The 24,179-nt window shown below is 37.7% G+C and overlaps 1 protein-coding gene across 3 annotated transcripts; it reads right to left on the bottom strand.

The window, feature by feature from the left end:
• Positions 1-10,442: 10,442 nt before the first annotated feature.
• On the bottom strand, positions 10,443-18,891 carry APOBEC1 (apolipoprotein B mRNA editing enzyme catalytic subunit 1). Of its 3 annotated transcripts, none has more exons than XM_033117876.1 (6): positions 18,832-18,891; positions 18,371-18,541; positions 13,160-13,187; positions 11,687-12,084; positions 11,223-11,341; positions 10,443-10,768 (listed from the first exon to the last, which is right to left on the bottom strand). In XM_033117876.1, exons 2-6 carry the CDS (start codon positions 18,384-18,386, stop codon positions 10,619-10,621), a joined length of 711 nt encoding a protein of 236 aa, XP_032973767.1. In that variant the 5' UTR covers positions 18,387-18,541; positions 18,832-18,891; the 3' UTR covers positions 10,443-10,618. The 3 variants fall into 3 exon arrangements, with proteins under 3 accessions (XP_032973767.1, XP_032973765.1, XP_032973766.1); XM_033117874.1 differs by having other exon boundaries at positions 18,799-18,872; XM_033117875.1 differs by lacking the exon at positions 18,832-18,891 and adding an exon at positions 18,748-18,831.
• Between the last annotated feature and the right edge of the window lie 5,288 nt (positions 18,892-24,179).

Genomic DNA, 24,179 nt, shown 5'->3' with positions numbered 1-24,179 from the left:
AGTAATGGTCATAAGGACGCTTGAACTCAGAAGTATGGATGAACACAGTGAGAAGTTCAACAAAGAGATATAAAATATTTTTAAAAATCAGAACTGAGGAATGCAATAAATAAAATGAAAAATACACTAGAAGGAATCCACAGCAGATTAGATGATTCAGAAAAATGGATCAATGACATGGAAAACAAGGTAGTAGAAACTACCCAATTGGAACAGCAAAAAGAAAAAACGTGAGAAAAGTTTAATGGACCTCTGGGACAACATCAAGTGCACAAACATTTGCATTATAGGGATACTAGAAGAAGAGAGAGCGAGAAAGGGAATACCTGTTTAAAAACATAATGACTGAAAACTTCCCTAACCTGGAGAAGGAAATAGATATAAAGGTTTAGGAAGCTGTAGTGCAGGGGATCCTGCTGACTATGCCATGTGTCATGCGGGGTGTCAAGCGGGGTCTCTGCTCCCACTCCCCACATAAGAACGCAGGACATGGTGAGGCCAAAAAGGAACACCCACGGAGCCATAGGTAGGGGAGTCACACCACTATACTCTCACTGGCAGCTGGGTTGGAGACACAGGAACCAGGAACAACACAATTCTCAACCCTCACTGCGCCGCTTGCAGACTCAGCCACCATCTTCTTGTTAGCTCCCCCTTTTTTTTGCTAGCCTAGCCACGGCAGTTATATTAGTGGCCAATGGCTCACTGGTTACAGCTGACGGCCAACTAGCCACAGCTGCTGGCCATTTGATCACAGTCGATGGCCATTTACTACCTGAGCCAGCACCTTTCTATGTGAGGCCGAGAGCCTGGAAACTGCTTTTTGGGGCTCTGTCCCCACAGAAGCCTTTAGGTTAAGAGAGTCCTAAAAAAGGTGAATTCGAAGAGACCCATACCAAGAAACCACATTATAATTAAAAGGCCAAAACTCATGGTTGCCAGAGGAGAAGGAGGTAATGGGAAGGGCAAAAAAGGCAAGGAGAATAAGAGGTACAAATTTCCAGTTATAAAATAAACAAGCCACGGGGATATAATGTACAGCATAGAAAATACTGTAAATAATATTTTAATAACCTTCTATGGTGACAGGTGGTTATTAGACTTAGCATGGTGATCATTTTATAAGGTATATAAATGTTGAATAACTACCGTATGTTGTACACCTGAAACTAATACAATATTGTATATTGACTATATATTTTTTAATTTTAAAAAAACACAATAATTACCTCATTAACGTAAGACAAGACATCTTTATCTCTCTCTTACCACTTAAGAAATTCCAAGTGTCTTAGAAGCTCTGTACTAGAAATTGGGATGAAGATCAAATATATATTTCTTATTATAATTCAAATTATAATTCAAATATCACAATTCTGATATATGAGCTACCTTTATCAGCATGATATAGGAACTAGAAATCATATATTTAACTACAGAAAAATTTTAAATTTCTGTTAAGAAAAAAAATCATAAAGTCAAAAGACTGGGGAAAATACCTATGATGGGAATGGATGTTTTCTCTGATGCACAACGCTCTCTTACAAATTAATAGAGGAAAGAGGACAAACCAATAGAAAAATGTGCAAAGGATAAATAGTAAAAGACAATTCCCAGAAGAGCTGTAATTAGTTAATGAACACACAAAATACTGAATACCGCAAATTAAAGAATTTGAAATTAAAATAAAATGCCATTGTTCAGCCATCAGATTGCCAAAGATTTAAGAGATTGATCATACCCCGTGTGATATTGTGATTTATAATAAAAAATATGTATTTGGTTATTTGGTCTTTATCCCTGTTCCAGTCATAGAGCTCCTAAAACCCTTGGAATTTCCTAAGTAATGAGAGCTATTAAGGTATCTTTCGTTATGTTAATGAGGTGACTTTTGGAATGCCCTTAGGTAACCTAAGATTAGAGGCTAGTTGTCAGGGGGATCCACCACATGAAGAAGGTTGGAACTTTCAGTCCCAACCCCCCCAACCCCCCCCCCCCCCCCCCCCCCCCCCCCCCCCGCGATCTCAGGGAAGAAGGGAGGGACTGGAGAAAATTGAGTTCAGTCACCAATGGCCAATGATTTAATCAACCATGCCTATGTAATTAAACCTTCTTTAAAACTCAGATAAAGGGGGTTCAGAGAGCTTCCATGTTTGTGAACCAGAATTATCCATGTCCCAGGATACATAGAGACAAAAGCTTCTGTATTTGGGACCCTACCAGATCTTGCCCTATGTATCACTTCATCTGGCAGTTCATGTGTCACTTAATATCCTTTGTAATAAGCTGGTTATCTAGTAAGAAAATTGGTTTTTTGAATTCTGTGAGTTGCTTTAGCAAATTAAACAAACCCCAGTAGTGGATCGTGGGGTTTGTTTATAGCCAGTCAATCTGAAGCTCAACTAACAATCGAGATTTTCAACTGGCATCTGAAATGGGGGCAGTTTTGTGGGACTGAGCCTTTAAACTGTTAGATCTGACACAAAATAGTGTCAAAATTGAGTTCATTTTATGAGATGCCTGGTCAGTGTCCACTGAGAATTGATGAATTGCTCGATGTGTGGAAAACCCATACATCTGGTACCTGAAGTGAAGTAGCATGGTAGAACAGTGTGAGAGGAAAGGAGAGACACACAGGTATCTCCAGTGTTGGCAAGGATATGGGAAAATGGAAAGTTTACTTTTTTTTCTTAGATACATTCTTTCTGAATCCTTTACCCTCTTGCTCCAAACTAGATAATTACTTACTGAAACTACTATTGTCCTGGGATCTCCCTTTGCTATCATCCTGTGGATTTTTTCTTTTATCTTCTGTGTTGAATTACTTGTGTACTGGATTCCAAGCATTCCTTCTTTAAGGTTTAGTCCCTCATTTTGGTGTAACAAACCCTTCAGTTGCTTCCTGAGAATGCATGGGAAATAATTTTTTTTTCTTTTTAATATTTTACATGTTGAAAATGTCTTTATTTCTTATTCACACTAGATGGTTTGGCTGCATATAAAAGTAAGCTGAGAAACACTTTACTTTGAGAATTTTAAATGCATGGGTCAAATGTCTTCTAGATTTCAATGTTGATCTTGAGAAATCTGACTGATATTTTTATATTTTGTATGTAACATTTCTTTCCCCTCTCAGGAAGCTTTCAGGATTTTATTTTTAAACCTGTGTTTGAAATTTCGTGTGGATGATGGGCATTAGTATGACTCTTTTTTCATCTAATAAGCTGGACACTAAATGTACACTCACACTGTCTGTAAAAACATTTGCAGCTTTTGTTAGTATTTCAAATATGCATCATTTCTGCAGGAAGTGGATTTTCTTCATAGGTTTTTAATTTTCTTACAGATGTTCATTTCTCAAACTGTGTTTCATGGAATTCTATTTTCTCATGAGTTTTTAATACCTGTGCCTTTTAAAAATATCTTTAATTCGTAAGAAGTTGGGAAATTCTGCACAGAATCTCTGTAAAGTTCCTAATGTGTACTTAAAAAACTAATGTCCATGATGAATCTTTAACAGAGTCTAGTCACCATAGAATACAATTTAGCAATTACAGATTTAGAAATGACTTTTTTATATTGATATTTATTTGATAGGAATATCAAATATTTATTTGATAAAAATATCAAATAAATAGAATGTCAAATAAATATTTATCTATATTCACCATGTGCCTTATATTAGTGAACACCACTGTGATTGCACTAATATTTCAATTGCAGAATACAAGAGTCATCTTGGAAACCTCCTCCTGCAACCCCCATGTTCAATCCATTTCTCTCCTTTAGTTTTACATCTTAACAACTCTTTTGATTCCATCCCTTTCTCTCTATATCCACTACCTTAGTTTACTATCGTCTCTTGACTGCCCTACAATGGAGGGAAGGCAGGACATGAGAAGAAAAGAGAAATTTCTAGCCAGCTCAGTTTTTTGTTTTAAGTTACCAAGTAGATAGTGGAATCATTTTATAGAATCCAGAATATTCACTTTTTAAAAATAGGGTGTGAGTTGCTTGTGCCTATATGAGTGCAGATGTTTCTCAGGAAAGAGGCCTAAGTAAAAGTACATATTTAGAAGATGTCAACATAAATATGGTAGTGAAATATAGAGGTGTAGATGAGAATTCCTAGTGAAAATATGAGGTCAGACAATTAAGTTCGTGAACTTGTTACAACAATGTTGCTAACCTTTTTTGATATCAGAGGGATTGTTCATCATGAATTTGCACCAACTAGACAAACAGTTAATCAAGCTTACTATTTGGAAATGCTGAAAAGGCTGCGTGAAAAAGTTAGATAACCTGAACTTTTCTCCAACAATTTATGACTCTTGCATCACAACAATGCACCAGCTCACATAGCAGTATCTGTGAGGGAGTTTTTAGCCAGTAAACAAATAACTGTATTGGAACACCCTCTCTGCTCAACTGACATGGCCCCCAATTACTTCTTTCTTTACCCAAAGATAAAGGAAATATTGAAAGGAAGATATTTTGATGACATTGAGCACATCAAGGGTAATACAATGACAGCTCTGATGGCCATTCCAGAAAAAGAGTTCCAAAATTGCTTTGAAGGATGGACTACGCACTGGCATTGGTACACAGCTTCCCAAGGGGAGTACTTCGAAGGTGACCATAGTGATATTCAGCAATGAGGTATGCAGCACTTTTTCTAGGATGAGTTTGCGAACATACTTGTCTGATCTGGTATACCGCAGTTAGCTGTCATGTTATGATGACACTTGGGCAACCTGTGAAGAGGGCTGCATGACAAGGAACTTAGTCATCTTTCCAACAGCCATGTGAGTGAGGGAGCTTGGAAGCAGATCCTCTAGCCTCAGTTCAGCCTTCAGATGAGCACAGCCCCTCTGAATCCTCTCATGTGACTATATGAGAGGCCCAGAACAAGCACCACCCAGGTAAACCATTCCCAAATTCCTAACACAGAAACTATGAGATAATAAATGTGTCTTGACTCAGCCACGAGATTTTGGTGTAATTTGTCATACAGCAACAGATAGCTAATATAATAGAAAGAAATAGAAATTTCTGACTTCAATTTTCCCTTCCCATAAGCTATCTATCATCCTAATCTTTTCCCTTTCCTTAAGTCATAATCATCAAAATTTTGATGATAAATGAGTAAATTAAGGCCCAGACAAGTTAGTGTGCTTGTCCAAAGTTATAATGTTGTTAAGGTGACAGAGCTATGAACATTTTTAAGTTTTCTGACAAATAAACAGTGCTCCTTATACCTTCTCATGTTGCTTTTCATAATTCTAAATAATTAATTGATTCATAATTAAGTGACTGCTATGGGCAAGCTGTTCTTATAGCTACTAATCCATGCACTGAGGATATAAAGGTGAATGAGGCAAATCAAGTGGATTTAGTACAAAGCAGAACTGTGGGATAATGGAATACTGGAGGGATGAGTCTGATGAGAGTAGTGGATATGAGAAGGTTCAGATACAAAACGACATCAAGTAAAAGCATCAGAATGAGTGTACTTTGGCAAGAGGGAAGTTTTAAGATTGAGAAGATTTGTACCTACCTCAGAGATTAGTCAAGAGTCAACTCAGACTTATCCTTCTTCGAGAAATATGTTGATCATAGGCATATCATACTTAATATGTGATCTATTTATTTAAATTTTTAGGTCCTTACTATATGGTTTCATAACTTCATTACATACTTTTTATATTGCTTACCATTTACATTTTTATTACATATCTATAGTAACTTCCCAAATCACAAATATAGTCATTCAAATTAGCAAAAGAACTTTAAAGCAAGGGTAAAATGACTAGAGGTAAGTAATTGGGGTGTGGACTATGCAGGAATAGGCTCAGTATATAAGACAAAGTAACAAATGTGTATAAAACTTAGCTCTCAGCTTCCTGAAAACCAAAACATATGAGACTTTTAAAAATTAGTGCTTTACACTATTCTTCTTGTATAACAAAAGAAAATCATATACCAGTTCATGTGAGAAACTGTCTCCTATCTTTAAGAGGTTTTTTTCCTAATATAAATTTTTATAGTAATTAATAAATGGTACTTTTCACAATAGGTTAAAAGTGCACAGATACTATTCATATAGACATCTAATAATGGGAACTTATGGGATATAATAATGTACTTATGGGAAATGCCTCACTGTCATAGATAATGGATAACAGATAATAAAAAATCTATTATAACATACACCAATCACAACCCTCCCATTCAGCTCTAGCTTACTTTGAAAATAAAACCTAGGCTTTTCCTAGAGGAAATCCCAGATCTCCTAACAATCATGCCCTGTTTTCATGTTGCTGCTTTTAGCACTGTAAAACTTGTTCTTGCTCAAACATCCCTCGGAAAAACTGCTCCACTGCTTGTGAGGCACTGTACTCCCCAATCCATAAATTGTTCTCCCTTGAATAGAGGACATCAAACTTGTTACTAAATTGTCTCATTTTTGTCATTTGACAATGCTTAGAAAGACTTTTCTCACTAGCAGAGTATAAATATATTCATATAGACATCTAATAAGTTCCCAGCCTATATGCCCCAGAAAGAGACTGCCTTATTCTCATGCCAATCCAAGAAGGCAAGCCATGATCACTGAGCTAGTCTGACTCCATTATGAAAGTTGGTGATATGTTGGCTACTGTCATATCTTGAATGCCTCAGGGGACCAAAAAAAGGCACATTGATTTTTCATTCCATTTCTGCCATGATATTCCCTATCTGACCCTTGTCAAGTTGCATAATGGCTTAGTGTCTTAGTTTCCTCATTGTTGCAGGCACTTTATGTGTTATCAAACACCATTTTTATTTCTCCTTGGGCACAGAGCTGAATTGAGTTTCTCAGCCTCCTTTACAGTTAGGTAGAGCCACATGACGGATTTTGGGTTAGTCAAATGGGGGCAGAAGCGATGCTTGCCATATCTAGTCCTTGATTCTAAAAACATTCTTTCATACTACTTAATGTGTGCGCGCGCGCTCTCTCTCTCTCTCTCTCTCTCTCTCTCTCTCTCTCTCTCTCTCTCTCTCTCTCTCTCTCTCTCTCTCTCTCTCTCTCTCGTTCTCCCCCTCCCTCTCCTGTGTGCTAGATGAATATAGAGAATTCAGTAGAGGACTCCAAGGCCATGGGAGATGGTGGAGTCATCAGATAAAAAGAATTTCAGTCTCTGAATAACTCCACAGAGCGATTACATTCCCACCCAACTTGCCTTTAGGCTGCAATTGATCAAAAAATAACCCTTTTGTGTGTGTGTGTTTAGCTACTCAAGTTTTAGGTGTTATTAATTACAACAACAAATCATTCTATAAATTCTGACTAATAAATCATCTAGTAAATCTCATGATTCTGATTCAGAAACAAATAAAAATAGATGCTACTTTGTCCTTTTTTTCCCTTTAGCTCCTTCTTAGAAATTGGCTTCATGTAATTATTTGTTCTAAAAACACAGTGGAAGTCCTTACATGTAAAATCCAAGATGACTTCCAATGATTGTCATCTCCTGGAATTCAAGTCCTTGTGTAGTCCCCTTCCACATTGAATCATGGCTGGTCACTGTGACCAATAGAATACTCCAGAAGAAATAATGTATGACTCTAAGACTAAGTTATTAAAGACACGGCAATTTCAACCTTGGTCTCTTTAAGACCACTTACTCTGTAGAAGCTTGTTGCAACGTCATGAAGACATTTAGGCAGCCCTGTGGAGAGAACTACATGGTAAGAAACTGAGACTTTTCACCACCCACTAGCATCCATTTGCCAGCCATCTGAGTGTACCACCTGGGAAGCACATTCTCTAGCATCAGTCAAACCTTGAGATGACTGCAGCCCTGGCTGACTGTTGGACTGTGACTTCATGAGAGGTCCTGAGCCACAAATACACTAAGTTGCTCCTGAATTCCTGACCCAGAAAAACTGTGACATAAGAAATATTTATTGTTTTGAAGCCACAAAGTATTGGGGGTAATTTGTGAAACAGCAGTAGATAACACAATCCGTGATATTGTTGTTTGTAAAAATTTCTAGATTCATTTGTTTTAATTTCTCTCCCCCCCCAGCTTTATTGAGATATGATTGACATTTAATATTGTGTAAGTTTATGGTGTACAACATAATGATTTTATATATATATATATATATCAAAATGATAAGGTGAGTTAACACAGTCATCACCTCATATACTTACAATTTTTTTTTGTAAGAACATTTAAGATCTACTCTCTTAGCAAATTTCAAGTATACAATACAGCATTATCAACTATAATCACCATGCTATACAATACATCCCCAAAACTTATTCATCGTAAAACTGAAAATTTGTGTACTTTGACTACCTTCACCCCTGCCTCTGGCAACCACTAATCTTCTATTTCTGAGTTGGGTTTTTTCCACACAAAAGTGAGATCATACAGTATTTCTCTCTCTGTCTGTCTGATTTATTTCAAATAGCATAATGTCCTCACGGTTCATCCATGTTTTTGCAAATGGCACGATTTCCTTTTTTTGGCTATATAACATTCCATTTTGTGGCTCTATATACCACATCTTCTTTACCCATTCATCCATTGATGGAAATTTATGTTGTTTTCATGTCTTAACTATTATAAATAATGCAATGAACACAGAAGTGAAGATATCTCTTCAAATAGTGGTCATGGGGATGTAGGATATAGCATAAGGAATATAGTCAATAATATTGTAATAACTATGTATGGTGCCAGATAGGTACTAGATCTATCAGGGTGATATGTGGGAATAGGGCTGAGAGCAGGGTAAGAAAGGTAAAGTTATTAAGAAATACAAATTGTAGTTAATACAGTATGGGGAATATAATCAACAATGTTATAAAGATCATGTAAGGTGCCAGACGGGCACTGGACTTATCAGGGAGATCACTTTCATAGACTGTGTGATACTTGACCAATGCGCTATACACCTGAAGCTGTAGAATAATATTGAATGTCAACTATAACTAAATATATATGCATATATAGTCACAGGATGTGGAGTACAACTTAGGGAAGATAGTCAATGGTATTGTAACAGCTATACAAGACGTGAGAGAGGTAGTAGCTTGGGGTGATCACTTTATGAGGGGTTTAAATGTCTAAGTATTATGTTGCTTTTTACACCTGAAATTAATTTTTTTTAAAAAGTGAAAAAATAAAAAGATATCTTTTCAAGATAGTGATTTCTTTTCTTCAGATATATATCCAGAAGTAAAATTGCTAAATCATATGGTAGTTCTCTTTTAATTTTTTGAGGAACCTCCATACTGTATTCCATAGTGACTATACCAATTTACATTCCCACCAACTGTGTACAAGTGTTCTCTCTTCTCCACATCCTTGCAATACTTGTTATGTCTTGTCTTTTTGATGATAGAAATTATAACTGTGAGGTACTATCTCATTAGTTTTGATTTGCATTTTTCTGGTGATTAGTGATGTTGACTAAATTTTCCTGTAGCTATATACCCATTTGAATCTTCTTTGGAAAAATGTCTATGCAGGTCCTTTGCCCATTTTTAAATCCGATTATTTGGTAGTTTTATTTTGCTATTGAGTTGTGTGAGTTCATTATGTATTATGAATATTTGCCCCCTATTACACAGGTGGTTTACAAACATTTTCTCCCATTCCATAGGTTCCCTTTTCATTTTGTTGATTGTTTCTTTTGCTGTGCAGAAACTTTTTAATTTGATGTAGTCCCATTTGATTATTTTTGTTTTTGTTGCTTGTACTTTTGGTGTAATGTTTATAAAATTATTGCCAAGACTAAAGCCAAAAAGCTCTTTCTTTATGTTTTTATCTAGGAGTTTTAAGGTTTCAGGTCTTACATTTAAGTCTTTAAACCATTTTGAATTAATTACTGTGCGTGGTATAAGATAGGGGTCCCATTTCATTCATTTGCATGTGAATATCAGGTTTCCAGCACGTTTATTGAAGGGATTACCTTTTCCCCATTGACTATTCTTGCTTCTTTGTCAAATATTAGTTGACCATGTATGAATGGGTTTATTTCTGGGCTCTCTATTGTGTTCCACTGGTCTTTTTTTATGCTGATTCCATACTGTTTTGATTAATATAGTTTGTAATATAGTTTGAAATGCAGAAATGTGATGCATCTAGCTTTGGTCTTCTTCCTCAGGATTGCTTCAATTATTTGGGGTCTTTTCTTGTTCCAAATGAATTCTAGAATTGTTGGGGGAAGGGGGGTTCTTTGTGAAAAATACCTTTGGAATCTTGAAGTGTATTGCATTAGATCTATAGATGGCTTTGGGTAGTATGAACAATAGTAAATCTTCTAATGCATGAGCATGGGATACCCTTCCATTTATTTGTGCCTTCTTCAATTTCTTTCATCAACGTCTTATAGTTTTCAATGTACAGATCTTCCACCTCCTGGTTTAAATTTATTCTTGTGCATTTTATTGTTTTTGATGCTGTTGTAAATGGGACAGTATCCTTTATTTAATTTTTAGATAATTTATTGTTTGTGTATGGAAATGCAAACTGAAAATTTCTCGATTCTAATGGCACTCACTCTTTAGTGAGTCATCATTGCTTGTTCTTGAAAGAGTATACACAAAGAATCATTCTCTTCATCTCCAAGTCACAGGAAGTTGTATCAACCCCGCAGATAAAAGGATCTGGGGTGGAATCCCTTGGTAATGGCAATTTTGAAGAGCAAGTCTGAACAATGTAAGCTGTTTCTGACATCTTCTTGAAATTATTAAACAGGAAGGGAGACTCTAGAATAAAAAAGTTATGATAATATTTTTTAAAATACTATTATCCCCACAAACATTTTAAAACATCAGTTGGAAGACCATTGAACTACTCTTAAGCGAACACAAATGCGACACTACATTTCTTCAAAGAACGATACACACCAATATGGGAAAGGAGAATATCTGCAATTCTATAGAGCCAGTATGTATTATAATAATAATAACAATGAAATCTAATTAATATAGTGTCCACATATATCTTAGACTAGTTTATTCTTCCCTTTTCTCAGTTGTTTTTCACAAAGAGATTGTCTTTGTTCTTATATTTTCTTAAGATAAGTGAAGTAGTTAAATGACTAAACCTCAATATAAATGACAAATGGTGAGGAGAGTACATGTCAAAATTATCAGGAAAGAAGTTTGAAGAAGTATGCGTCTTTTTGCATCAGAATCTTTGTCCCTTAAAATAACTTACTAAAATTATGCAGTGGAGTTCCAGTGCATATAGCTTCATCAACAGAGGGGGATATCTCGGCCAGTGAGCTTCTTTCCCAGGTGGGTAGTTGACAAAATTCCTCCAGCAGTGGTCATGCTCTAAGGAAACAAAAATCCTGGTTCATTCAAGAAACACAACAGAAAGTTACTTAAAGAAAGCCCAACTTAAAAATATACCATATATAAAGCCCTTTGGTTTATTTACTGCTGGAGGTGGGCTGCACTTTCCCAGAATCCCTAAAACAAAGTAGATCATTTGAAGATGGCTGAGCAGCCATAGTGGCAAAGTGAAAAAAGAAGTCATATTTTTTATATTTTCCCTGCTATGAATTTCAGACCTGGTCCTTTATCTTATCCACTCTGAGATAATCAATCTCCTGGCCCAGAAACATACCACCACCACAGTCTTTCATAAATACTTAAGATTCTTGGTTTTGTTTTTACCTGAGGGTCTCATGATCTGGATAGTCACACCACAATTAATGAGGTCCCTGAGTCCTTGACGGTTTTGTTGATCCATGTGCCAATAAAGTCGTGCTACATAAATAACTAAAGTTACACCAGGTCGTTGACTCAAAAATTCTCTAATAGCCTTGGAGCATTCCCAACAGGGACTCCAGGACAAGAACCAGATGATGGAGCAGCTGATGGATGAGCAAAAATGTCTTTCTGAAGTAAATTTTTCTATAAAATTGAGTTCAACATGCTTTGTAGTGTTTTTGCTTGAGTTTCTCCAGATCTTGTGGCTTGTGCCCCACTTGATTTCATAGAGCAGACAGGCCTCTTTACGGAGATCTCTGGGGTCAAAGAACATTTCAAATTCCCATGGTTCAATTCTTCTCCTGAAATATAAAAAGCACTCCCATGTTGTTATGCAATTTTTTAGAGAGAAACTTAGAAATAACTTTATGCTCCCCTCTTCTATCAGGCAGGACTAAAACATGACATCTCAGGAAACCTTTTTTGTTTTTTTCTGTTCTATGTCTCAAAGTTATCTGGGCTGGTCCACTGGAATTATCAGAGTTACCCACACAGTGAAGAGATTTTTCCCAATTCATGTTATTTGGGTACCACTGTCTCTGTACCATTGCTTGGTATTTCAGGTACCTGCTTGAATTCAGTATCAATGTGTCCTTTTTTCTCATTATAGTCTAATCTTTCTATCTCACACATAGAGGTGTCATGTCCCAATTGTTAATCTTCACTATTACTCAATGGACCCTAACTAGATTTTCTCAGGTGTAGAAGCCTTGAATTGTCAACAAAACTCTATTGCCAAGTCTAAGAACAGAGTAATTTAGCCTCAGAATTCTTCCACATTAAATTCTGTATACTAATATCTCATAAGAAAGAAATTCAAATTGCTCTCAATGGCATCTTTGGATTTAACACTCTTCGTGTGTCAAAGCTGTGACTCAGGAAACTCAGGATTGTACTTCTTTCCAAAATGGTTGAGTCATAAGCTTATTACATTCTAATATTTCCCACTCACCCCTTAAGTATTACATAGATCAGTCTTTCCACCCATCATGAGATATTCTATTCCTTGACAAAAGTCCCCCTGTTATAATGATGTTTGGGAAATGGGCATATAATATAAAATATTAAGATAAAATAAAAGTGACAAATAAGTTCCCTGGACCTTTCACTAATGGCTATAAAAATATGTGATTTAAAGAGAGAAGAACAATAGTAAGACAATAACAGAACAAAACTGGAAGATAATTTATTTAAACAGGAACCAAAAGACATAGAAAGCAATAACCATAGAGAATGAAGTTGGAAAAGAAAAAAAGAAAGAATGGGAGCACGGTAAAAGAGAAAAGGAACAAAAAGGAAAGCTATAGTCCTCTGGCTCTTAAACACTCACTTATTCTTGGTTGAATTAAATGCACAATATGATAGTAGTATTCTTACCTGGAGGTGGGATCGCCAGCTGAAGGACCTGTTAACCAAGAGATAAGTATGTCAAATAATACCCATACACAAATTGAGCTGCCGAGAAAAAAATGCTCTGTTCTTCAAACTGCAAACCATATCAGAGAATGGAGTTTTAAAAATCTCTTCTGGATTAATTGGATGAGATCAGGTCATTGTATCAAGAAAAGCAAGATTTTTAAGGACCATACTGAAATCCATTTGCCCAATCCTAAACCAGGTAATCCTTCAGGCTTCAACAAGAATGAGCGCAATGGAAAAGTCACTTTTCAGAGGCTCCTGGGTATAATTTCTATGCGCTCCCACAGCATCTTGTACTTCCTTCATCATCGCAATTATCATACTATATTATGATTGCCTATTTACATGCCTATAATAACAATGAATTGTAAATTATGTAAGATATGGATTATGTATATCTTGTTCCAGACTCTATCACTCTATCATACTGCATAAAACATGTTGGTTAAGAATAGATACTTATTGGGCCGGCCTGGTGGCTCAGGCAGTTAGAGCTCCATGCTGCTAACTCCGAAGACTGCCGGTTCAATTCCCACATGGGCCAGTGAGCTCTCAACCACAAGGTTGCCAGTTCAATTCCTCGAGTCCCGCAAGGGATGGTGGGCTGCGCCCCCTGCAACTAGTAACGGCAACTGGACCTGGAGCTGAGCTGCACCCTCCACAACTAAGACTGAAAGGACAACAACTTGACTTGGAAAAAAGTCCTGGAAGTACACACTGTTTCCCAATAAAGTCCTGTTCTCCTTTCCCCAATAAAATAAAATAAAAAAGAATAGATACTTATTGAATAAATGACTGAATGAACTTCATTATATATCTACTCCACTTCAGAATATATACCGGGGGTGCCAAAGAAATGCATACACATTTTAAGACATGTTATCTATGTGTTACTTTTCAAAGTTGAGTTGAATTACATAGCAATGTGTAATATGGTGTTCGCTCAAAAGATGGTGTTAATGAAATGAATGCTAGCGTCATTCATTGTATTACAATTTTAGTACAGTTTTTTCCTTCCTTAAAATGTGTACACATTTCTTTTGGCACCCTCTGTACATATGTACATTATATATATGAGAAACTGGATTTCTCATACATTGCTACTGGAAATGTAAATTGGTACAGACACTCTGGGAAACTGGCAATTTCTGAGGAAAAAAAAAGAAACAAACAACTAAAAATGCAGCTACTTTGGGGCAGCTGGTTAGCTCAGTTGGTTAGAGTGAAATGCTCATCACACCAGGGCTACCAGTTCAATCCCCGCATGGGCCAGCGTGAGCTGTGCCCTCCACAACTAGATTGAAACAATTACTTGACTTGGAGCTGATGGGTCCTGGAAAAACACACTTAAAATAAAATAAAATTTAAAAAAAAATGCAGCTACCATGCAACCCAGAAATTGCACTCCTGGATATTTATCTCAGAGACAGGAAAACTTAGGTTCACACAAAAGCCTGTATACAAATGTTCATATCAGCTTTGTTTGTAATATCTAAAAACTGGAACACCTTGACATCTTTCAATAAGTGAATAGTTAAACAATTTGTGACACATTTATACCGTGGAATACTACTCAGCAATAAAAAGGAACAAACTATTGATACATGCAACAGCTTCCCCAAGTGAAACTGGGGAAATATGAGTAAAATTGGTGGATTGTGTCAATGTTAATATCCTGGTTGTGATATTACTCTGTAATTTTGCAAAATGTAACTTTTGGGGAAACTGAGCAAGATGTATAAGGAACCTGTATTATTTCTTGAAGCTACATGTTTTAAGCTACAATTATCTCGATTAAGATTACAATTTACAGAAAGCGTATTTGGTAGTGTGGAGAGAAGCTGGGACATCTCTGGCTTAGTAGACTCCAGAAGGAGGAGAAAAGACATCTGCATAAGTGATGAATAAAAAAACCCAAAACATTTGCAAAGAGCATATAGAAAGATATTACTGAACAAGCAAAACAGAGAACAAGGTTTCAGTTGGAGCTCAGTGGTTACTGAAGGCATTGACAGCAAAATCCTGCTGCATAGAGGATCTCAAAGGTGACAAAATTCTCTCTTTGAATCATGTTAACCTGAAAGGAGGGAAAGAAAGAAGCAGCAATGACTGCCCTTAGGAAAAGGACAGAATAGTAGGGTCAGCAGCAGGACTGGGAGCTAGGAACTAAAAGTTGATGTGGTATGATTCAGTCATCTGAGTTCCCAACATGCAAGGTGTCAGGGAATGGAATACATTCCCTATCTGGGGGGATTCCTTTATCTGGGGGGATAAGTTCCAGGGCCCCAAATGAATGCCCGAAACCTCAGATATACCATACCCTATATGCTAGTATTTTTTCCTATACATAATACCTATGGTAAAGTTTAATTTATAAATTAAGCACAGTAAGACATTAACAACACTAACAATAAAATAGAAAACTACAACAATATACTATAATAAAAGATATGTAAATGTGGTCTTTCTCTCTCTCAAAACATCTTAATTGTACTGCACTCACCTTTTTACTTAAAGGAAGCACTTTATTATGGCTTCTCTTTGGCATATTCAAATAGCCTCATTAGGCATATTCAAATAGGCGCATCATTACTCTTGAGCTTTGGCCATTATTAAGTAAAATAAGGGTTACTCAAACACAAGCACTATGATACCATAACAGTCAATCTGATAACCAAGACAGCTGCTAAGTGACTACCCTGTTTCCCCAAAAGTAAGACTTAGCCGGACAATCAGCTCTAATGCGTCTTTTGGAGCAAAAATTAGTATAAGACCGGTATTATATTATTTATGTTATTTTATGTTTATATTATATTATATTATATTATATTATATTATATTATATTATATTATATTATATTAAAGACCGGGTCTTATAATGAAATAAGACTAGGTATATTGTATTATGTTATATTATATTATAATATTATATTAAAGACCCGGTCTTATAGTAAAATAAGACCGGGTCTTATATTAATTTTTACTCCAAAAGACGCATTAGAGCTGATTGTCCAGCTAGGTCTTATTTTCGGGGAAACACAGTAACAAGCAGAGAGAGTATACAGTGTGGATACAACGGACAAAGCGACGATTCATGTCCTGGGTGAGACAGAGCAGGAAGGCAGTAGATTTATTAGATTCATCATGTGACTCAGAATGGCATGCAATTTAAAACTTATGAATTATTTATTTCTGGATTTCATTTAATATTTTCAAACTGCATTTGACTGCAGGTAACTGAAACCATGGACAGTGAAACTGTGAGTAAGGGGGGACTACTGTAACCCTGATCCCTCCTTCAGTCAAAAGATGCCTGGAATAGCCAAGAGCCTAGTTGGTCCCTACCCTTCAATTTGCTATCACACAGGAACAAAATACCCAGAACAGCCAAGAAAAGGGTACTGGTGACCAGCAGATAAGTCACCCCTGGAACTTGGCAAACTACAGTCTGTATGGGATGTAGGGGATTACTTATATATCCTGTCAACAGATGTTAATTGAGAGCCTACTAAATATTAGGCATTCTTCTTAGTACAGGAACAAGGAACGAAACAAATCCCTATCATTACGTTTATAGAGGGAGAGAGACAATAGGTAAACAAATACATATATTAATTCAGTAGTGGCAAGTGCTATGGAAAGTATCGTACAGAGATCAAAGGTAATGGTGGGACAAGGCTACCTTGCCAGAGGTTGGTCATGGAGGGCCTTTTTGAAGAAGCATATTTAAGAAGAGAATTGAATGTAAAGTGAAGCAAGACATGTGGACATCAGGGAGAACATTCCAAGAAAAGGGAACAGCAAGTGCAAAAGTGGGGAGGTCTTGACATGTTCAAGGAAGAGCAAGGCTTGCTAGGTCAGAATGATCAAGATATAAAATGATAGGAGATGAGCCTGACCATATAGGGTCTTCTAAGTCATGGGTTTTATTCTAAGTATAGTGGGAAGACATTAGAGAGTATAAAGATGATTCAAGTAAAGTTACTGGATTTTAGAGGCCGTGCCTCTCAAGACTCAGAGCTTTGGGGATGAAATGGGCATTGACCTGGCCTGGATTCAGAACAGCCATGGTGCAGAATTCTAAAACTTGGAGAGCAGAAAGACAACTCATTTGTTTTATTTGGGGAACATAGGCATTTATATTGGCAACAGGAACTCATGTTAAGGATTTACCCTCTGCTTATTTGGAAGCCAAAGTTTGTCTGGGGAGGCAGGAGAAAGGGATCACATATCAAAAGGCAGTTACCATCACCAGTCTCTCTTTTCCAAGAAAGCAGAGATCCATGAAGTTTGAGACACAGAACATGAGGTTTCCCCACATGACATCCCTTCGGAGTGGGTCAGAGAGAGAGGAAAAAAGTCACTCTTACCTCTGAGGGTGAAGTGGCTGTGTGGAAATGTACGCAGGAGATTCAGTCCACCCTCCCGGCCAAACTTTAACTCTGAGATGCTATTTTTGAATCAAGAAGAGTCACAATATCTGGGAGACACTTCCTCTAAAACAGGAGGTGCTCTGCCCAAGGCTCCTTGTGTGTGTGTGAGTGTGTGGTGTGTTTGTATGTGTGTTGTAGGGTCCAGAATGTGCTACTGAGGCATAAAAATTGCTTTGAACTGAAGACATCTGAAAATAGACATTTCCCCCTGAAATTCTTTATATTCCTAAAAACAGAGCCTCTGAAAAGGACTCAAAATAAATAGAACACAAAGAACTCAACCCTGTTGCCAGTGGTAAGAGTCAATCCAGCTCAAATCCCACCTCATCTGAAAATTATTTTCTTCCACAGCCCAAAGTATTCCCCCTCCCCCCATCCCATGAATTCTTTTAAAGTTAAGTAACTAAACCTTAAATAATTAACATGCCCTTGTGCTATCACTACTCTTGCTATCTTAAACCGTTATTTAACAGTTGTATATTTTACGTAATTTTTTATTATGGTGAAACAAGCATCGATTTAGTGTCGTTTGATCAAAATCATTTGTGGATGAATAGTTAGTAATAACAATAATAAATCTTATTTAAGAATAAAATTAATATATGAATAAATAGGAAAGTCGGAAAATGCCCAAGGAGACACACACATACACACACACACACACACACACACACACACACAGGGTTTCTGCACTTTTCAAGAATATGGAGCTTACTAGGCCCCTCATCCATTTTACCTTGGTCCGAAGCCATGGCGCTGTGTCACTGGACTTTTCCCCCTGCAGCTATATATTGTGCGATTGCTCCTGCCAGCTGCATGTCGGAACATTGTTTCTTGAGGTGTGACCACTGCCACAGGCTTGGGCAGAGGATGACTAATTCCTGAGTCTCAGGCAGTTACTAGGTTTCTAGACAGTAAAAACAGGTAGCAGATTAAGAGGGAAGTTAGAGTGGGATTTTATATCCATGGGTTGATAAGAAGGCTTATGATGAAAATAATTAATCCTATAGAGTAAATCACTGAGGATATCCAAATTACAAAATTCTTTCCCGATAACATCTGAATTTAGGAACATTTCCCTTTCCTTTAAATTAAGGTTAAGGAAAGACTTACCCATCATTCTTTTGGAGAGAACAGAGGCAGAACAGAGAAGGGAGAATTGACCTGGTTCTGTAACTTGAAGCTTTCCAATGTTACATGGGGAAGACACTGTGGACTTGTCGTTTGGCAATTCCCTTATTTCTAACTTCCTCTTATTTTGCTCTTTGGCCCTAATCCTGTTGGAAAAGGGAGGGGAACTGATAGATGCAAAATCGGAAGGACTTTGGCTTCTGAGTCAGGTAATTAGGTCATCTCTCTTCCTTCTTGAAGCTAAGGCTGTGTATGGCCAAGTCCATTTATGCTCTTTTATGCTGGATCTAGCTCCTCTGAGTTTCAGTACACATTCTCAGAATTGAGGTCCCTCTCAAGACCCTTCTTGGCGCGGTGTCCAGGTTCTTGGCATCACAAGTAAAAAATTAAGTAAGACACAGAAATATAGTGGTGAAAGAGCAGTTTATTAGAAGTGAAAGTACACTCCAAAGAGTTAGGAGCGGGTCGAACACAAAAAAGTGGCTCAAAAGGCTGAAAGGGCTCAAGGGTTCAAGGGCTCATTATTAGAAGAAAAAGTACACTCCAAGGGTTTGGAGCGGGCCCCCGAGCAAAAGCAAGGCTCAAAAGGCCCTGACTGGCGAGGATTTACGAGTTCTTATTTCCTTCTCTTCTAGAATGGCCTCTTCTAGAATTGTGGGGCTGCTTGGTTGATACCTATGATTGATAATGGCTAATTGTTATTGTAAACAAGGGCAAGTTTGGTCAGAGAGGGGAGGTCTTTTGGGAGGTAATATTCCATAGACTATGTTGGACATAAAGGAATGTAACCTGATGTATCCAGGCGTCTCAGAGACCCAATTCCTGTCTCTAACTGCCTGCCTTATGACCCCCTTGAGAGACGTGATCCCCATAAGTCTCTATGGGAAATTGAGGGACAGATCTCCTCTCCTGTATCTGCTTCCTGCTGAATGTGGCCATTGTCCCTGCCTACTGGGAATTCACAGAACTCCCACCCTATCTGATCTTAGATGAAGGGACAGGGTCTCGAGATCTGTCTGGAAGACCATGCTGACCTCTGTGGTTGGGGTGTACTGGAAGTCATTTGTATCCTAAGGGCTCCTAGATGAGGAGAGATAGATTTTAGTTAATAGAGTTAGTAGTGTTGGCCCAAGGAGCAGGATTCAAAGCCATTGACAAAGTGTTGGGACGGTTTTTCCTGCAGGCAAACCCCCGCTAAGAGCTCCATCCCCTTATCGGAGCTGTCTCGCCCCATCCCCTTGTTGGAGCTGTCTCCTGCAGGCACTAAGGTTAGAGACCTCCCCATCAAAATGAATGTTGAAGAAATGCAGCTGCTAGGGACGGACATCCCCACACCCTGGCCAGGTTTAACCAATCCCTAGCATCGCAATAGCAATAGCGCGAATCTTCCCCAAACCCGGAGGCCTAACTCTATAAAACAAAGCCCCGGACCCCAGGAAGTGCTCAGTTATTTGGGAACAATCCCACTGAGCCCGCTGGCGTAATAAAGCTGTGTTCTCCTGATCTCTGCGAGCCGCTTGAGTCTCTCGGTCCTCGTCAGTTCTTCCGCAAAAAAAGGGTGACTGCTGATGAAAAATTATTCAGCTTCATGGAGCCTGGCCTTTCTTCTGGTTTAACCAGTCGTTCAGTTATTGTTCACCTGGGAGCTAGGCCTAGAAAAAACACTGTGCTACAATGACCATAGTCAACAGACATTAATCACAAACTTGAGGATAATTACCTAAAGCAGGGGGTAGGAGGTTTCTATGATTCAGGTTAAAAACAATCTTATTTACAGTAAAGAAACTGATTTGAAAAAATGATTATAACCAGGGGCTATGGAGCCAAAACACTAGAGAAAAGAAAACTTTTCTATAGTGTTTCTATAGAGTTTCTATAGTGAGAAGCCCTTTAGTTTGGACCATATCACTAAGGTTCCCTCCAGGATCTCAAATCTGGAGCTCCTAAACTTCAAATCTCAAATCCTATGAACCTAATATCTGAGCCTTAAATATAAGACTTTCCTTAATTATGAAAGACAAGCTGGAGCCCCCACAAGATGAAGAAGTTGTTTGGAGTGGCAGGTCAAAGTTTTGAAGAAGGAGCAGAAGTGCCACACCATAAATGAAGACAGTCCTTCAGAAGCCAAGAGCTTCAAAGTTAGGCATGAGTGGTGGGGAGAATAATGGCCCTCCCAAAGATGGTCACCTCCTATTCTCTGGAGCCTTATAAAGGCAAAAGTGACTTTGAAGATGTGATTAGGGTAAAGAGCTTGAAGTAGGGAGATAATCCTGGATCATCTGGGTGGGCCCAATCTAATCACACGGACCCTTATAAGAGGGAAGCAGAAGAGCCAGTCAGTCAGAGAAGGACATGTAAAGATGGAAGCAGAGGTCTGAGTAATGCAGTAAGTGGCTGGAAGTGTGCCATGATGCAAAGAATGAGTACAACCTCTAGAAACTGGAAAAGGCAAGGAAATGGATTCTTCCCTGGAGACTCAAAAAGGAATACGGCCCTGATGACATCTTGATTTTAGCCCAGTGGGACCCTATTTTATACCTCTGACCTCCAGATCTATAAAATAATTTATTTTGTTTTACACAACTAAGTATGTGGTAATTTGTTATGGCAGCTATAGGGAACTAACACAGTGACACATATAGGAGGCACATACGCAATAGTTAAGGTGGTATGTAATTTGAGTTTGTTTCTAGTAGAATTCCTATTGAATGCTTAATCCATCTTCCGTTTTGTTTTAGAAAACTCAGATCTATCAGATAAAATAGACTGCCATGACATTCATTATTTGTAAAAGAGGTCGAAGATAGGTCAGTGTCCTGTTCCTGGAAATTTATGAGTTTTAAAAAATATATACATATATTTATGTAACCATTCCACAATTGGGATATTTAAGATTCTCATCACCCAAAAAAGTTCTCTGTTTGCAGTCAATCCTCCTACTCCCAGTCCCAGGCAACCACCGATGTTTCTTTCACTATAGTTTGCACCATTCTATTAGATTCATATAAATGGAATCATATAATGGTTTTGCTCAGTAAAACTGATCTATGTGTTTAGATGTATCAGTGTCATTTCTTTTTATTGCTGGGTAGAATTCCATTATATGGGTATACTACACTTTGTTTATTGATTCACCCACTGATGGACATTGGGTTATTTCCAATTTTGGATTGTTATGTATAAAGGTGATATAAAAATTTGTGTACAATTCTTTCTGTAAACATATGTTTCTTTTTCCTTCTTTTGGGTAAAGAACCTGGAAATGGAATTGCTGGATCAAACACGTAAGTATATATTTAACTTTAAAAAAAATGCCAAATTATTATACCAGTTTACAGTCTCCACAGGAATACATGAGTTTCAGTTGCTCAACACCCTCACCAACACTTGGTAATGTCAGCCTTTTTAGGTGCAGTCATTTTTATGGTTGTGTGGTATTGTTTAAAGGCCCATCAGCTCCAAGTCGATGTCCTTCAATCTAATTTTGGAGGGCGCAGCTCAGCTCCAAGTCCAGTTGCCATTTTCAGTCTTAATTGCAGGGGGCACAGCCCACCATCCCATGCGGGAATTGAACCGGCAACCTTGTTGTTAAGAGCTTGCACTCTAACCAACTGAGCCATCCAGTCTCCCCTAATGGTGATTTTTAATTGGCAATTTCCTGATTATTACTGATGTTTAGTACCTTTTCATGTGCTTATTATTTATATGTCTTCTTTTCTGAAGTCTGTTTGAGTATTTTATCCATTTTTTTATTAGGTTGTTTGTCTCCTTACTGAATTGTAAAACATCTTTATATATTATGGATACAATTCCTTGGTGATATCTGTATATGTATGTTTCTCAGTCTCTTGCATGGCTTTTCATTTCCTTAATGATGTCTTTTGAAGAACAGTTCTCAATTTTAATGAAGTTTAATTTATCAACTTGATTTTTAAATTTTTATTAGTTTCAGGCATACAAAGCAAAATAATAGTTAGACATTTACACCCCTCACAATCAATTTGATTTTTTTTTTGTGGTTAATGTTTTTTGGATCTTGTCTATAAAGTCAATTACTTATTCAAAGGACACGAAGATGGTTTTGATTGTAAGTGATACTGGTTTTTAAATTTTATTTTCTAACTCAGAAAGATAAATCCTACATTATTCCAACATGGCAAAAGTAATGGTTGCAAAATTCGTGATAAATTTTTGTCCAAAAATAATGTACCAGCTCGATACTTAAACTTGCTAAGTAAACAATTAAACCCACAAGAAAGGGTGATAGAAGATTATCTGCCCATTTAAACCACTTAAATTTAGGGAAAAGGGGCAGCCGGATCAGTTGGTTAGAGCGTGAGCTCTGAGCAACAGGGTTGCCAGTTCCATTCCCACATGGGCCTGGGAAAACCACTGTTCCCCAATAAAGTCCTGGAAATACACACTGTTCCCCTTCCCCAATAAAATCTTTACAAAACAAAAAATTAGGGAAAGTATTTATGGTTGCATGTAATCACTGCCAATCATTTCTGCCCCAAAAAAGGTGATAAAAGTGTCTCGGGAGTCTCAGTTCTTCTTGCTGAAAAATCTGGGTGGGGTGAGGGAGTTACCTATTGATTTGGTGGGAAAAGGTGGTGCATGCTCTTTCACAGGAAGGTATGACCTCCTAAGATGGGTGGCGGTCTGTTGATTCAGATCCTTATCTTGCTCCAGACCACCTCTTGTCATCTCTTGTTGTAAAAACAGGTGTGTGGCTGGAGGCGGTTATCAAAGCTATGAGCTTTTCCTGTAGGCACTGTGGACCTCCTGCCACCCCTCCTCCTTCTCCTGCGTTTTCTGACTTGTTTCTAACAAAAGCAACAGATCTTTGCCCTTCCTATTAAAGCAAATGCCTCTCTTTGGTCACACGCTCCTCAAAAATCAAGATTCAGATCTTAAACATGAGCTCCAAGTATTCTACTCACAAGCAAAGCACAGAAACCTTTATGATAATAGTTGAAGTGCTTCATACTGTTTTGAGTAGAAAATAAAGGGGTGAGAAAACAATCTTTAGTGTCCTGATATTTATGCCTCACTTCTTACTTTAAAGCAACAAAATTTAGGCCTGACCTGATTTGGGGATGTGTCATTTTGCAACAAACTCTCCTGAGGCAGAATCTGTGCCTTCTTTCTTTAATACCTTTCAAAGCATTCAATAAATGTCCAGTTGGGTGGCCGGTTGGTTCAGGGATTAGAGCACAGTGCTCATAACACCAAAGTCGCTGGTTCAATTCCCACATGAGGCAGTGAGCTGTGCCGTCCACAACTAAATTGAAAACAATGACTTGACATGGAGCTCATGAGTCCTGGAAAAACACACGGTTCCCCAATATTCACCAATAAAAACTTTAAAAAAAAATAATAAATGTCCAGTTGAATTGAATTGATGGTGAAAT

This window comes from Rhinolophus ferrumequinum, chromosome 10 (genome assembly GCF_004115265.2).
Source record: "Rhinolophus ferrumequinum isolate MPI-CBG mRhiFer1 chromosome 10, mRhiFer1_v1.p, whole genome shotgun sequence".
Classification (NCBI taxonomy): Eukaryota; Metazoa; Chordata; class Mammalia; order Chiroptera; family Rhinolophidae; genus Rhinolophus; species Rhinolophus ferrumequinum.
The sequence above is the reverse complement of the archived record's forward strand: the minus strand, read 5'-3'. Positions and strand labels throughout refer to the sequence as shown.